At 41.8% G+C, this 15,565-nt stretch overlaps 1 protein-coding gene across 5 annotated transcripts in view; it reads left to right on the forward strand.

The window, feature by feature from the left end:
* Positions 1 to 15,565, forward strand: part of TENM1 (teneurin transmembrane protein 1) — a 910,925-nt gene that overhangs the window by 780,723 nt on the left and 114,637 nt on the right. For all 5 annotated transcript variants that reach the window (XM_068956568.1, XM_068956571.1, XM_068956570.1 and 2 more), the window contains one exon: positions 4,292 to 4,492. In XM_068956568.1, the coding sequence (XP_068812669.1) occupies positions 4,292 to 4,492 (201 nt within the window). The remainder of the gene's footprint in view (positions 1 to 4,291; positions 4,493 to 15,565) is intronic.

Consider the following 15,565-nt stretch of genomic DNA (forward strand, 5'->3'; position numbering starts at 1 on the left):
AGGGGCAGGATCACCTCCCTCGACCTGCTGGCAACGTTCTGCCTAATGCAGCCCCAGGAGACCATTGGCCTTCTTGGCCACAAGGGCACGCTGCTGCCTCATGCTTAACTTGTTGTCCACCAGCACTCCCAGGTCCTTCTCGGCAGAGCTACTTTCCAGCAGGTCAACCCCCAGCCTGTACTGGTGCATGGGATTATTCCTGCCTAGGTGCAGGACCTTGCACTTGCCTTTGTTGAACTTCAGGAGGTTCCTCTCTGCCCACCTCTCCAGCCTGTCCAGGTCCCTCTGAATGGCAGCACAGCCTTCTGGTGTGTCAGTCACTCCCCCCAGTTTAGTATCATCAGCAAACTTGCTGAGGGTGCACTCTGTCCCTTCCTCCAGGTCATTGATGAATATATTGAACAAGACTGGACCCAGGACTGAGCCCTGGGGGACACCACTAGCCACAGGCCTCCAACTTGACTCTGCGCCATTCACCACAACCCTCTGAGCTCGGCCATCCAGCCAGTTCTCAATCCACCTCACCGTCCACTCGTCTAGCCCACACTTCCTGAGCTTACCTAGGAGGATGTGATGGGAGACAGTGTCAAAAGCCTTGCTGAAGTCCAGGTAGACAACATCCACTGCTCTGCCCTCATCTACCCAGCCAGTCATTCCGTCATAGAAGGCTATCAGATTGGTCAAGCATGATTTCCCTTTGGTGAATCCATGCTGGCTACTCCTGATCACCTTCTTGTCCTCCAGATGCCTAGTGATGACCTCCAGGAGGAGCTGTTCCATCACCTTTCCAGGGATGGAGGTGAGGCTGACAGGCCTGTAGTTTCCTAGCTCCTCCTTCTTACCCTTTTTGAAGACTGGCGTGACATTGGCTTTCTTCCAGTCCTCAGGCACCTCTCCTGATCTCCAGGACCTTTCCAAGAGGATGGAGAGTGGCCTAGCGATAACATCCGCCAGCTCCCTCAGCACTCGTGGGTGCATCCCATCAGGGCCCATGGATTTATGGATGTCAAGTTTGCACAAAAGATCTCTAACCTGATCCTCCTCCACCAAGGGAGAGTCTTCCTTTCTCCAGACTTCCTCTCTTGTCCCCAGGGTCTGGAATTCCTGAGGACTGGCCTTAGCAGTGAAGACTGAAGCAAAGAAGGCATTCAGCAACTCTGCCTTCTCTGTATCCTTCATCACCAGGGCACCCGCCCCATTCAGCAGCGGGCCCACATTTTCCCTAGTCTTCCTTTTGCTATTGATATATTTGAAGAAGGCCTTCTTGTTGTCCTTGACATCCCTTGCCAGATTTAATTCCAGCTGGGCCTTAGCCTTCCTTGTCGCAGCCCTGCACACTCTGACAACGTCCTTGTATTCCTCCCAAGTGGCCTGTCCCCTTTTCCACATTCTGTACACTTCCTTCTTCTGTTGGAGTTTTGCCAGGAGTTCCTTGCTCATCCATGCAGGTCTCCTGCCCGCTTTGCTCGACTTCTTACTCAGAGGGATGCACCGATCTTGAGCTTGGAGGAAGTGATGCTTGAATATTAACCAGCTTTCTTGGACCCCTCTTCCTTCTAGGGCCCTACCCCATGAGATTCCCCTAAGTAGGCCCCTCAAGAGGCCAAAGTCAGCTCTCCTGAAGTCCAGCGTTGCAATCCTACTCATTGCCCTGCTCCCTCCTCGCAGGATCCTGAACTCCACCGTCTCATGGTCACTGCAGCCAAGGCTGCCCCCAACCTTCACCTCTCCAACTAGACCTTCTTTGTTCGTTAGTACAAGGTCTAGCATTGCACCTCTCCTCGTTGGCGTCTCCACCACCTGAGTCAAGAAATTATCATCCGTCCTCTGCAGGAACCTCTTTGACTGTTTGTGCCTAGCTGTGCTGTCTTGCCAACAGATGTCAGGGTGGTTGAAGTCTCCCATGAGAACCAGGGCCTGTGATCGTGAGGCTACTTCCAGCTGTCGGTAGAAGGCCTCATCGGTGACTTCCTCCTGGTCAGGTGGCCTGTAGTAAACCCCCACAACAGTGTCACCCATGTTACCCTGCCCTTTAATCCTTACCCATAGGCTCTCGACTTGCTCTTCATCCACCCCGAGGCAGAGCTCCATACATTCTAGTTGCTCCCTCACATAAAGAGCAACTCCACCACCTCGCCTTCCTGACCCGTCTTTCCTAAAAAGCACATAGCCATCCATGACAGCATCTCTAATTCTCTAATGAGAAAAAAATGCAGAAAATTGGGATATATTGGATGGATTTTACATATCTGATAGGATTTTAAGAGGGAAGATCAAGAGAGTGCTTCTAACATACTGAGTTGTTGGTGTTTTCAAAAATGGACAAAATCAAGAAAATTGAGATGGAGAAAAGCATGCAGCGTACCCATTTACGCACTGAGGCCACGGTACTGAACAAGCCTGTAGCTGATGAGAGGTTGACTGAAATTGTATTCAGTTGCTTTGCTTGCTGGCATAATGTGATCCTGTAAATCAGTTGAAAAAGTAATTGAGATAAATGTGTTCAGACAGCTATTGAAACTAAGATCATGAAAAAGTTGGGATTTTTACAAGAAGAAAAATACTGAAGTGAAAAAAAGAGGGGAATTGCATAGAACTAGGATGGATGACACAAACTTATACAACCTATACTTTGTGCAGCAAATTTTTATTGTAACAATGTGTGCATGCCGTGACTGTTAACTGTCTACTGTGTTGTACAACATAGCTTGTACAGTAGTGGAAGTAATTCTGTCAATAATTCAAATGACGTTATTATATGTAAACCTGAGGATCATTAACTGTTGAATGTAATATTATAGCAGTATTGTTAACATCGCAGACATAATAACAGATGTGATATCCAGAGAATACCAGTAGCTATATGTATTCATTGCTATGGACACCCTTTCAGTTTGTCCTGTCAGATTATCAGTACCATCCTAAGTGACGCTTTTTGAACTGTTCGTGGAATCACTCAGTTAATTTTAAAAGATCAGCCAAGCTGCATTTCAGGGTGAGAGAACATTGCCAAGTACTTTTGTCATGTGCTCAGCAAGTTGTACTTTGTCCAGAAACACTGATTTCCCTAAGTCCATTGCACAAGGCTGGAAATGTTGAAAAAGATACCCAAAAAAAATCCTGCAATAAGATCTTCAATTAGTGGTGTAGCATGTTCAAAAGATAAAATGCCACTTGTCAAAAAGTTTGATAAAGTAGAGGCCATTAATCTATAAGTCCGAAGTATTTAGTCATCTGTTACTGAAACAGAGAACAGCTTCTTCATTCATCCAGCACAGAATGCTGTTTTTAAGTTTACAATTTGTTTACTAAAGAAATCCTCATGCTAATACTTGAAACAGACATAGAAGAACTTTCAGGAAGCATTTTTAAGATTGTCTTGAAGCATGATCTAACATGGATAGGCTCTTGACTAAGAGGGCTCAGACACCCCACAAATTCCTCTTCAGCTAAGCAGTCCTACTTAGGGGCAGGCTATGTGTTCTGCTAAACATTTGTCTTATTAAGGAAATGCTGGGTCTTTATGAAAGAATATGCTCATTATACAGGACTAACCAGCTGATTTAAATTCTTCTACAGAGCTCCTGAATTCTTCACTAGGAATAGTTTAATCCAAATTGGGAACAAATCTTGTTCTTGGTCTGTTTGCAAATTGTTCATCAGTATGTTATGTCTGTTATGAATCTGTTCATTATCTGCAATTGCCCGGCACATACTTTTTATGAGTGTGTAAGATTTTTGTGGTTAGTATTCAGTCAAAGATTCACTGTTCAGGGTTAGCGGATGACCATTTTGGGGAGATCAAATTCTCTGCTATAAAAGTAGTTTTCCACAGGAAATGTAAAGACTAAATCTTTCTTTTCCCAAGTGCAACTAAAACATAGAGCGCAAATGCCCAGATGGAAACACAATGCACGATTGTAGAAATAGTTAATTGTTTCAGTTCTTTCCCAACTCTACTGAAACACAGACTTGGCTAATTTGGGTCAATGAGTCTATCCAGGGAATCTGAATGTTAAAAATAAGAAAATACCCATGACAAGCAGAATCATAAGATCTCTAACAATCCACATATTTACTGGTTTTCCTGTTCTTAGTCTATAGTTTTGCACAGCTGTTAGCATAGACTGTTTTTCCTTGTATTTGTTAACCTTATTTCTGTTTGCATATTTGCACAGAAATCACTTTTTTAACGTAAGTAACCTGAATCCTTGATGTTGTATTTCACCAGGAAACCTTGCACTAACTGTGCAAGATTTAAGCTTTAAGTTGTATATTCCCTGCTTTCCAGAGGACTGCCTGGATCCGATGTGTTCTGGCCATGGTGTTTGCGTCCAAGGGGAATGCCACTGCTCCGCAGGCTGGGGTGGCGTGAACTGCGAGACATCCCTCCCTGTGTGCCAGGAACAGTGCTCGGGTCATGGGACGTTTCTCCTGGATACAGGACTCTGCAGCTGTGAGCCACAGTGGACGGGTTCAGACTGTTCAACAGGTATGACAAGATTTTACTTTCTCAGTAAAACCTATTAAAAGCTTTTGTTTTGTGTTAGGCTCTCTGACCTAAAGAGGCTCATGTCTGACCCTCACCAGTTAGAAATACTACTATTAGTTTAAAACACAAGATGGGGTGAACTAGAGGTGCTGCGGTATTGAAGTCTGATTTCTTGTGGGATATGGAAGTGAGCTTGGCAGCAGCTGGCAAGGGTAAAATAGCTTTCTCCTTGTTACAAGAACTCTGACTGTCTGATGGTGTGGCAGCAAGTTTGGTAGTCCTGTTGGAGTGCAGGTGCCTCCTGGCTTTGGTTGGAGTTAAGCAGGATTCGCTGAAGCTGTCCAGCACTTACTGGGATCATGCCTCCAATGCAATGAGGGAATCCACAACTCTGAGAGAGTCTGGAGATATATGAAAACAGGGTCTAAATCCAATGATTCATGAGTAAGAAGCCTCTGTCAAAAAAACGTTAAACAAAAGCGGTTGCCTCTCATGCTGGCATAAAGATTGTTTTTTGTGAGAGGAACGCCAAGGTTTAATCCCACTGAATCTGTTTAAGAGTTCAAATGGATTTGCTATGTGCTTTGTACAGGTAGATTTAGTATTCTTGAAATGAATACACTCAGGGCATTTTACGCCCATAATGGAGCATGTCATTACCAAAGTATGTACTACATGCGTACGTAGTAGCATATCCCAGTACAAAATAGATCCAAGTGACAGACTAGCTGAAGGCAATCAGTGGTCCAGGTTTGTCCAGTTTTTTCTTAGACACGGTCGTTCAGAAGAACACTTAAAACAGTGTAAACTTCCACTCACATCTTTAAAGCGTTTGAGTTGTGATGTACAAAATGTCCCCATCCATGGCAGCTTTTTACTACTGACTTGGTAATAATTTTGAGTGTTTGTTACAAAGAGCCTGATTTCCACCCTCTGAAATGAATAATACATGTAACTTCAGTCTGAGACTGTTGGAGGTGATACTTTGATAAGAAGTGTCTTTCTGCTGGCTTTCAGCAAAACCCCAGTTGTCTGCATTTTTATCATGTGTTTCATTATGTGTTGAAGATGTTTCCTGAAGGATAGTAATATAGCAGTACTTTCATTAATGGAGAAAATAATTAGTTAAGGTGCTAGTTATGTACTGAATTTGTTTACCAGAAAATATACAAGATAATTCTGTTCTAATACGAAGTAACTGTAGCTCGAAAGTTATTGTTAATCTCTAATGGGTCTGTTGTGTCAGCTGCATGGGGCAATTGAATATTAAGTCATAGAACATGGAGATGATAAATGACTGCAGCGAAGAGGCTGCTGTCTTGTCTGCTAGGATCTTAGTTTTCATGTTTGTCTTACTTTCATAGTTATTTTGATGAATTCTTAGAAGGAAGGTAATTTTTTCCTTACTTCCATCAAGCAGTAGGGAAGACACTTCTTTTCATCCCTACTGTCTTCAGAGTTATGGGATGCTTTTATGACCACCAGCAGGCACCTCTATAGCTAGATACTTCAATTTTTTCCTTTCAAATTTCTCTTTCTTCATAGCTATTAACCTTGATTTGGGATTGTTGTGACAATACCATGAGAATTAGACTGAAATATAGATGTTCATTTGCTGCTGGAGACCTCTCTCTTAGGCTCAGTGATTACTGTGGGTCCTGGAAGTAAAACTTGATTTTAGTGAGGAAGGAAAACATCAGAAGGTTAAGTCAACAGGGTCAGAGTAAAAGAGCTTTCTTATGTGAATGGAAAAAATTCATGAAGTTCTGTACAAGGAATAGGATGAAAAGGCATAAAGGACAGACCACTCATCTGGAATCAGAAAGGAAGAAAAGCTTTGCAAGTGATATATGAGAAGTCTGTCAGCATGGGGAAAATTTGCCTTTCTATATTGTTGTCAAGAATATGGGCTTCTGTCTTGATAATTTCTGCATTTCCCAGCAAATTCCAAGCATTTTCAAAATAAAAGGGGAATTTATTTTTAAGTTTCTTGTTTTCCTAAATAGCAAATTCATATTTCTTGGTGTATTGCAAAAAGCAGCAGTAGCAAAGGTACTCCGGTACTTTCGACTACGTTATCCCACGTACGCTGCGGCTCACTGGAAAAGGGGTGAGCCATCTATATAGTACCTTCCCCAGCCTGCCCATCTCTGACTGTTCATACAATAAGAAATTGCGTTTTAAATGCCGCAGACTGTGGAAAGAAAGAAAACTGTATGGACGTGGAAGAACGGAGATAAAGGGTGAGCATATGACTCATGCATATCCTGAAGGATTGGCGATGTTTGGAGCCACAGCCTGAAATCTAATGGAGACATTCGTAGATTTTTTTGAGGCTAGAAAAGAGCAGTAATGTAGTTTGACTTTCGGTAGAATATGTACCAAAAAAGTTGATCCTTCAGGTTCTGCTTGAAGCTCTTAACTTCTGTTTAGTTTTAGAAATTCAACCTTCACCAAAAGACTGCAAATGAATGGTAATCTGTACATCCCTAGGTAAATTGGTTCAGTCGTGTCTGACCCTCACCAGTAGAAAGTGCACCTTCTAATCCCAATGTGAATAGGGGACAAATCTAACTTTTGTGCCTCTTTCTGCTAGATGAGACTGTCAAACTCTTCTCCTAAATGTTCCTACACTCTTCACCTCTTATCCATCTCTTCAGTAAACTAAAACTAACATAATGATCTCCTTAAGGGGTTCTTTCCACTGATTCATTTTCCTCCAGACTTTTTTAGTTGCATTGAGTGGAAAATCATCTGATCCTATGTCCAGCTGGAAGCTTTCTAAACATTTTCCAAATCAGGGATGTATATTTAAAGAGTTAAAGCAATGCAGGTAAGGATGGAGAAAGAAGTGCTTTCAAATGAAGTGTATGTCACTGTTAAAATGAATGATCTGGCAGGAATTCTGTAAAATATATTTACTTTAAAATAGTGTGACTGTGAACTATTTTAGAGTTGTACTGATTTAAGGAAGTTTTCATATATGCAGTGCAGAGTGGTGCTAATTCTGGTAATTTTCCTCAAAATGGGAGAAGCTTTTTAAGTGCTGCCAGTATAATTACAGAACAAAAAGAAAGCAGCCAAGCCAAAAAGCCTCTCATCTGAAGGCAGACTTTAAAAAAAAACAAGTTTTTGAAACTGATTTTTTTGTCCTTTATGATTATAAAAATCAGTATAAAAGGAGCCAATATTTTTTATCAGTTTGCTTCTTGTAATGATACATACACACAAACGCACGCACGCAAACACACATATGCACAGATCTCATTCTCTCTTTTAATCTCTCCTCTCCTCCTTCCTTCCATAAAAATATAATGCCAAAAAAGCAGAAAATGTTATGTATTTCATATTTTCAGGTAGTCCTTTTGGAAGTATGACTGGCCACCTAAGGTTTTCTTTTGCTATTGCAGAATGACATCCAGTGAACACTAAAATTCTAAGCTTAAACATTCAAGGGTCAAGGAAAGACAAAAGAAGATACCTATGTCTTAACTGACTCATCTTTCCTGTGTTTCTTATGAAACAGTTTTCATTTTTCTCACTTAAAGAAGTGCCATTTTGCCAAAGATATATGGCCTGGTCATTCAAGCAGTTACTTGTTCTTGTATATACTTGCTGTTCTGCACAATTGCTGTAGTAAAGACATTTAGAGCACTATATCAGATCAGATTTTACATGAAGTTGCTTGTTGAGAGTGTTTGGATATAACAAACTGTGAGCTCTGACATGATTGAATTAATTGGGTAGTAAGAAGTGGCTATTTGAGAGAAGGAGAAATGTATAGACAGTATGACAGGGAAGTTAATGCACAAAAGTACAGAGTAATGGAGTGAATGGGACTTATTTCTAGTCGTCCCTCATTTAAGGCATTGTTTCTAAAGGGACTGTGAGAATGAAGAGGCCGTAGCTGTGCTCCATCTAAATATTGCACAGGCCCACTTGGAGACCTGCATACAGGGATATGTATTCTGCCATAATCTCTTTTTTGGGGTCGGCAGCTAAATGTCTCAAATTGTCCGTTGAATTTGTACAGTGCTTTTTCTGAGGAGCTCTTCCTTTTTCTTTAGACCTCATGTATGTTCTTAAAGAATTAATTTTTTCAGTAGAGTGGAATAATTCGATAGACAACATCTGTACCACAAAGGCCAGTGGAACTAGGGCAGTTCCCTAGTTTAAGTTTAGAGCTCAGAATTACTGAATAGAAGTATCAAAAAATAACTCACAACTGATACTAGAGATAGTCCTTGTGCTATGGCTGTGGAGAAAAGAGCTGTGGCACTGGACCAAGCACCTATAGCCAGGCCAGAGTCCATCTGACTTGCTGCTCTAGTTAAACTGTCCTTCATGAGACCTATCAGCTTGAGGATCTTTTACGTATGAGGCTTAGCTGGCAGTCAGTCACCTTTCCAGCACTGCAATACAGGAGCATACATACTGTTAACGCTCTGAGCTGAGGAGAGCAGATGCCTGCTGCCAAGACCACTGTCCTCCTCTCCTGATGCAGCAGCTGTGCCAACTTGTAGCCAAGGGGTCGTGATTCTGAGGTGCTTCAAGATCTTACTGTTATCATCGGAGGCCTGAGGCCAGGATCCTTGTGCAGTGTAGCACAGACCTCGTTACACTTCGACACTGTCCGTGACATTGACCACAACAATCACACAAACCATAAAGGAAATAGTTCTTCACGCATCGCCATGGTTTTATCTGATGCTCATAAAAAACATAAGATTTTCTCTCTAATCGTTAATTTGTGGAAAACCAAATGCTTCCCTGATGTAAAGCACTGAAAATTAAAAACCCATGATACTACTCAGCATATAAGGTGAATATTCTCTGTTTGAATTCATTCCTTGCTCTCTTGTTTATCACATTGTTCATTTTATTTTGTTTTGTTTTTTCCCTGGTTTGTTCATCCTCTGGCAACTCACGCAAAAACGTCCAAAGAAGTTAGAGATGTAGATCTTGCCTCCTTTATGGCCATTATTGATTTTGTCATCTGACAGTAGATGTGTCTAAGAGAGATGCACAAGAGATTGGGTTCCATTTCTCATTTAGTCTTCCCCCTCCTCTAAAAGCTGTGTAGAGAATAGAAATGTCATACTCTGTCCAAGTGAGACTGATTATAAAATATTTTTTGTGAAAAATGCTTGTACTGGAAAAGGTCATCCTTGCCTATTTCAGAGTCTGAGCAGCTTTACACCATCCTGAATCCAGTTATGATTGTATGTGAAAATCCATTATTATTCAAACCTCCAACATATGGTTAACTGACCTGTGCAGTATGGGGATGATTTACTGCATACACTGCAAAATAAAATAGCGGAATGGAAGACTGATAGTAGACTATTTTAATGTCACCAGGACATCAGTCTAGTCAACATCTACTTATCGTGTGTGCATCTTTGTTGCTTTGTTTATAGACTGTCATGCAAAATCCCTTGATGTTAATGAGTCACTTCCCTTTGAGGTCTGTAGGCAGTACATTTCCGAAAGATAACCTCAAACTTGTGAGTACTGACTACTCATTTTCAGGTAGAAAGGAGCTCGAGCTAATTGAACTGATGTGCTGTTCTCACATTATATGGTCATCAGTTCACTCCACCTCTGCAAACAAGACGACTTGGTGCTTTTATAAAACCCACAGAGCAGGAGTGACTTTTCCAAGATCATGCTATCTCCACAGATAAAACCAGGACCACAAGACCTGCCTTAGCTAGTCAGGACATTAAAAAGCTGAACCTGATGAATAAAACTTCAAAAGGATTTAAAAAAAAAAACAGGTTAAGAGGCAGTGGGCACAAATTGAAACACAGGAAATTCCCTCTAAAAGTAAGAAAACATTTTTTTCCTGAGAGTGTGATTGAACACTGGAACAGGTTGCCCAGAGAGGTTGCGGAGTCCTCATCCTTGGAGACGGTCAAAGCTGTCTGGACGCAGTCCTGGGCTACCTGCTCCGGCTGACCCTACTTGAGTAGGGGTTGGAGTTGATCATTTCCAGAGGTCCCTGCCAACCTCAGCCATTCTGAGATTCTGCGAAAGTGCAGCACAAACAAATTGTGAAGAGGAAACCTCATCCTCCTTTCTCAGATGGATGCCTATAACATGGAGCCTTGAGATTAAGGGAGTAGAACATCAAATGAAAATGGATGACAGAGTTTGTTCAATGGGGCAGAGCCTCAGCTAGCGTAAATGAGCATAACTGCAGTGATTCCGCCAAAGCAATGCCAGTGTGTTTCAGCTGAGAATCCAGCCCAGAGTCATTAATTAATTGCTGCACCGTGCCCAAAATATTACAGACTGAAAAACAGTGAAATCTGTGACAGAGCTGATACCTGTGACATCCTGTCCTGTATTCATTTCTCTAGACTCTATTCGTTTCAGCCAAAGTAGGCCAATTTCTGTCCTCGTTACTCCAGGACATTTGTCATAATTCCACTGAATGCATTTATACCACTGAAGCAACCTAATTATGATTGGTAAAAGAATAGTGGCAGTTCTTTGTCACGAAAACGTTCATCCTAAAATGATTCTATGTAGATGGTATATATTTAGCATATCTATTTTTGGTTAAGCTCTCTCTAGCAAGATTGGTGGTAATTTTACAAAGGGTAAAAATGGATCAGCAGCCTCTTCTCTCAGTATCTTGCAAAGCAAAAAACCTCTTTAAACTGAAGTGGTTTGAAAAATGCAAAATGTTGTAATTGTTGTAAATTGATATGTGCAGAGTAGAGTAATTTAAAAATCATTAGAAGCATGCATTTTTTAAAGTAAAGTGCTTCAAAAAGAAATGAAGGCATAATACAGTATATTAATATAGTTCAAGACATCTCAATTTGATTTCAAAATTAAACATCAAAAACTGCAACTTGAAAAAATAATTAGGTAAAACCATTTCATTGCAATCAGAAAACTTCAGATTTAGGAAACTGCAGATTATGGGTGTCAATCATTCTGATTTGCCAAGGACAAGGGTATTCAGTACAAACAACTCAAATAGTGAAAATAGCCTTGAAATTTCTTCAATACGTGATGTGTTCCGTCAGGCATTTTCTACAGACTGTTCTTTTCCATGCTGACACTTTTACTGTACTTCCTATTTTAGACAGATCTGAAGAACTTTATCTACTGTAACCATCCCTCATTGTTCTGTTCCGCAGAAATGATGGACTTAATTTCGTTTAACTGTCCCATTTCTTTAATTTGTGGGGAGCTTTGACTATTACTGCTGTGCTAATTAAAAGGATGATTGAAGTTTCCCCTGCTGTACATTGTTTGACATTGTAAAAAGGCTCTTCCTACTGCTATATATTTCACTGAAAAGAAAAAACTATGTGACTGGTTTGATTTGTATCTCCTGTAGAGTTGCAAGAGTTTGCAAAAAGATATCTGGTGAGCAAGATTTCTATTAAAAACTCAGTAGTTAAAGATTGGAATGCTGAATACGTGTTGCTAGAGAATTTAAAATATGAGAAATTTAAGGCAGCAAAGAAGCTCTCCAATAAAAATTAATTCTCCTGCATGTTGAAATCAGTCCAGAGGGAACCAGAAAGACCTAATGTAGTCAGGTATTGATTTAAGAAATAGGATAAGTCAAGGGTATGAGAGATACAGTGAGGAAACTTGGGATGTTTTTCAACTGATTGCTGCTTATTTTGCAGACGTGCCAGACATAATGGCTATTCCCTTACCTTTTTCTACCTGAAAATTAAGATTCTTAATCTATTGCTGTCTGCTCCTCATCCGGCAATTACTGGAAATATCCCTCGTTCAAATATAAACATAATGTACTTAAGTCAGCTTTTGTAGATCCTGGCCTAATCCACAAAAAGGTGTTACTTAGTCCACTGGGTGGAATCTGCAGAGCCAAGTTAGGATGTTCCTGTCCCGGGAGCTCTTCCGCTATCCAAGGGCAAGATACAGGAATTGCTCTGGTGACTGCAGCACCTTCCTGGCTCTCCTTCCTTCTGGGGGCTGACAGAGACCTTCCTCTGTGCATGCACAAAATCAGATCTGTGTAGGGAGTCCAGTGTTCCCAGCAAACAACCACTTCACTGTGTTTTCTGCTAGGCCTAATCCCATAGATCCGGTTTGAGAGTGATGCTGATTAGAATTTGTAGGCAAGATCCACGTAAGGAACGTGCCGATTGTGAATCCAGAGGGCTTAACACCAGGTTATATGGCAACACAGCTGGGCAATTATCTAGTAGCAAACCTGGCAAATAAATGTGATTTTGGTAGCAATTAAGGTGCCTAAGTAATTTAAACAATGTAGATAAGCAGAGCAAAGGTTTAAGGATCTAAATCTTGGATTTAGACATTTAAAGTTGTAATTAGGTGCTTACATCCCTTTGAGCATCTCATCCTTATTACGTACCTGGTAATAGATCTACTAGAAAGTCGTTAAGGACCATAGTAAAACATCTGACAGGATTTTGTATGGGAATGACTTTTACGAATAGTCTATATCCAAGAAAATACCAAGAGAGAAGTTCTGAATAGGAAAGGCCCGTACTCCACGGTAGCCCTCTCTAACTGTCTAAGCAGGCAAGTTGGGAAAAGCTTCTGCTGCTGTTGTAGGTGCCATAACAGAGTGGAAATGAAGAGCCTCAGCAGACACGAGAGCAGTAGAGGGATGCAGAGGCTTCACCTTTTAATTTGCTAAGTCAGTTCGGTGACAAAACTCTGGCAAACTCCCAGCCAGTGGGAAGGCAGCTGTGCCGCCTGCATTTAAAGGGGGGGTGCTGCTATCTGGAGGAAGCTTCCCGTCTTCACAGCTGGAAAAGCACAGTGCTAGAGCAAGAGTACAAGAAAACAAAAAACAACTGGAGTTTTTGTCTTTCAATGAATTGCAGAACACCCAGCTGTGAAATATATTGCGTAAGGTCCCCAAAAGCAGATTTGATTGTTGTGGTAAGAGTTTTACAAAAATAGCTCTCATTTCAATAAGCTTATGCAGCAGAGTCTTTCTGTTAAGTTTAACTTACCTCTGAAAATAGGAAATTGCTGTCAGTAAAAGTTCTCCTGCTTGGAAACTTTCATTTCTCCTGCAAATTGCATTGTTGAGCTTTTCAACTGTGTAGATAATTGAAAGGGTTATTAGATGTAGACATCTAAGGAATTGCTGGTCTTTGCCGTCTTTAAGCAAGGACTTCTGCTTAAATGTGTAGGCTCAGATGACACTTTTGAAATAGAATTATAGTAATTATGCAAAAGCATTTCAGTGATGATAGAGCAAAAACTCCACGCATGCTGTAGCTGCAGTGTACATTCAGGCACGTTGCTCTCCAGTTTAGGAAGCCTTGGTTGTTTTGTAAACAGCTTATTAAAATTGTATCTATCAACTTGTGATCCAAAATCATTTTCTGAGGGACTGCAGAAAGCTGATTGTTCGTATACTGCATTTTCAGCTCCTTCTGCAGTCACCCATGCAGCTCCTTACAAAAGCAGCTGGAACGAGGACGGCCGCTGTGCGCCTCTGTCAGCTGTGCTTGAGTAAGAAGAAGTAGCATACGAGACAAACTGATGTTTCAGCAGTCTGCAACTGGGCAGCACGTCCGGGCGATACTGGACCTAACTCAGCAAAGCATTGGCAGGGGGAGGAAGAACTGGAGAGCAGTGCCAAGTTAGCAGGAAGAAGTGTGTAGGACAGAGGGAAGAGGTGGAGCAAAGAGGATACTCGGTCACTTCCTCAGATCTGCAGAGCACTACGCCAGGGACCCTGAGGAGGTTGGGCAGCAGTGCTCGCTTAAACTCAGGGCCGTGCGCCCAGGTTGCCGCTTCTCACTGGAAGGGAAGCCTGCAAGCCGAGCCCTGCGTCTCTCTGAGCAGTGACAAGGCAGAAGAGCCGCTGCCAGATGCGTGTTGCTATTTCTGTTCGTGTTGCTGACGCAGAGGAAGTTACGGTTTGCTTGCTGGTAGCTGCCTCATCTCTCTCTGTACTCAAAGTCACAAATGCAGCGATGGAGACAGTTACACATATCAGTGTTTACTGGCTGTTGGTGTAGGCAACGCTGCTAGTCAGTCATTGAGCGCTGCGATGGCTGCTGCTCGCTGGTGCTAGGTTGCCCTCGCTTCTGGGGAAGAGCTCGAGTCACCTGGCTGGGCCGAGTTTGCCCAGGAAATGGTTTACTGGTGCTAAAAAGACAGGTAGCAAGGGCAACTTCAGCTGATTTTTACTGTTGATTGGGAAACTGAGGTGCTGCTCAGTACCTGATAGTGACCTTTAAGTTCTGATATTAGTCTTTACAGTGATATTTTGTTTGTTTCTTGGGAACACAGAATCCCTCAGGCTTATTTTGGTTGATCCACCATTTCTGTCTGTCACTGGTATGTGGTTCTTCACTGAAAAAAATGGTAAAAACAGAACGTGGCCATTGTTATACGTCAAAAAGGATGCCTTTCAGAACCTGCCAGTCCTGCAACGCTGAGTTAGATTCTACACGTCACTGTCTCTTTTCCTTCTTAGCAGCAACGCTATGTCAGCTTTGGCCAGCAATGGCTCCTCTGCGGGTTTTGGGCTGCCATTGCTTTTACACAAGTGAATCTGAATAGGTACTCCTGATAATGTATGGGAAGTAGGAGCACTACCTGCTTTTTCAGCATTGTGAGCCCTTCAGAGGTATGAAGGTAAAATACATCTTAATTACTGAAGTCAGCAGATATGTCTAACATACAGAGCACGTGATCCAGGTGAGTTAAGCATTTAACAGAGCCCTTTTTGAGAGTAGACCCGCACTCAAAGGTCAGCCTGTAAGCCAGTGAATTGAAGGTGGTGCATGTTCTTTGCAAGTAGTGCTTCAACAAACCATTTTTAATCTAATTCACTAGTCAGATTTACTAATTAATTGTGAAAACTTTATGCTCAGAGTAGGGCCCTATTCAGGGTTAATACTTCTCTGTGCATCGTGAAAGATTTAGTGCTCATATAAAAGATGTATCCTGATCCATTTAGGCAAGCTTGCGAGCCTTGCCTGAAAATAGCTGTTCCTTTATTTTGTTTTGATGCTGTATTAGTTCAGGCTGTACCTGTGAGGCGGTTTTGTTAAATGTACCTACTGAGCAATCACTTTGCCT

This window comes from Struthio camelus, chromosome 11 (genome assembly GCF_040807025.1).
Source record: "Struthio camelus isolate bStrCam1 chromosome 11, bStrCam1.hap1, whole genome shotgun sequence".
NCBI lineage: Eukaryota > Metazoa > Chordata > Aves > Struthioniformes > Struthionidae > Struthio > Struthio camelus.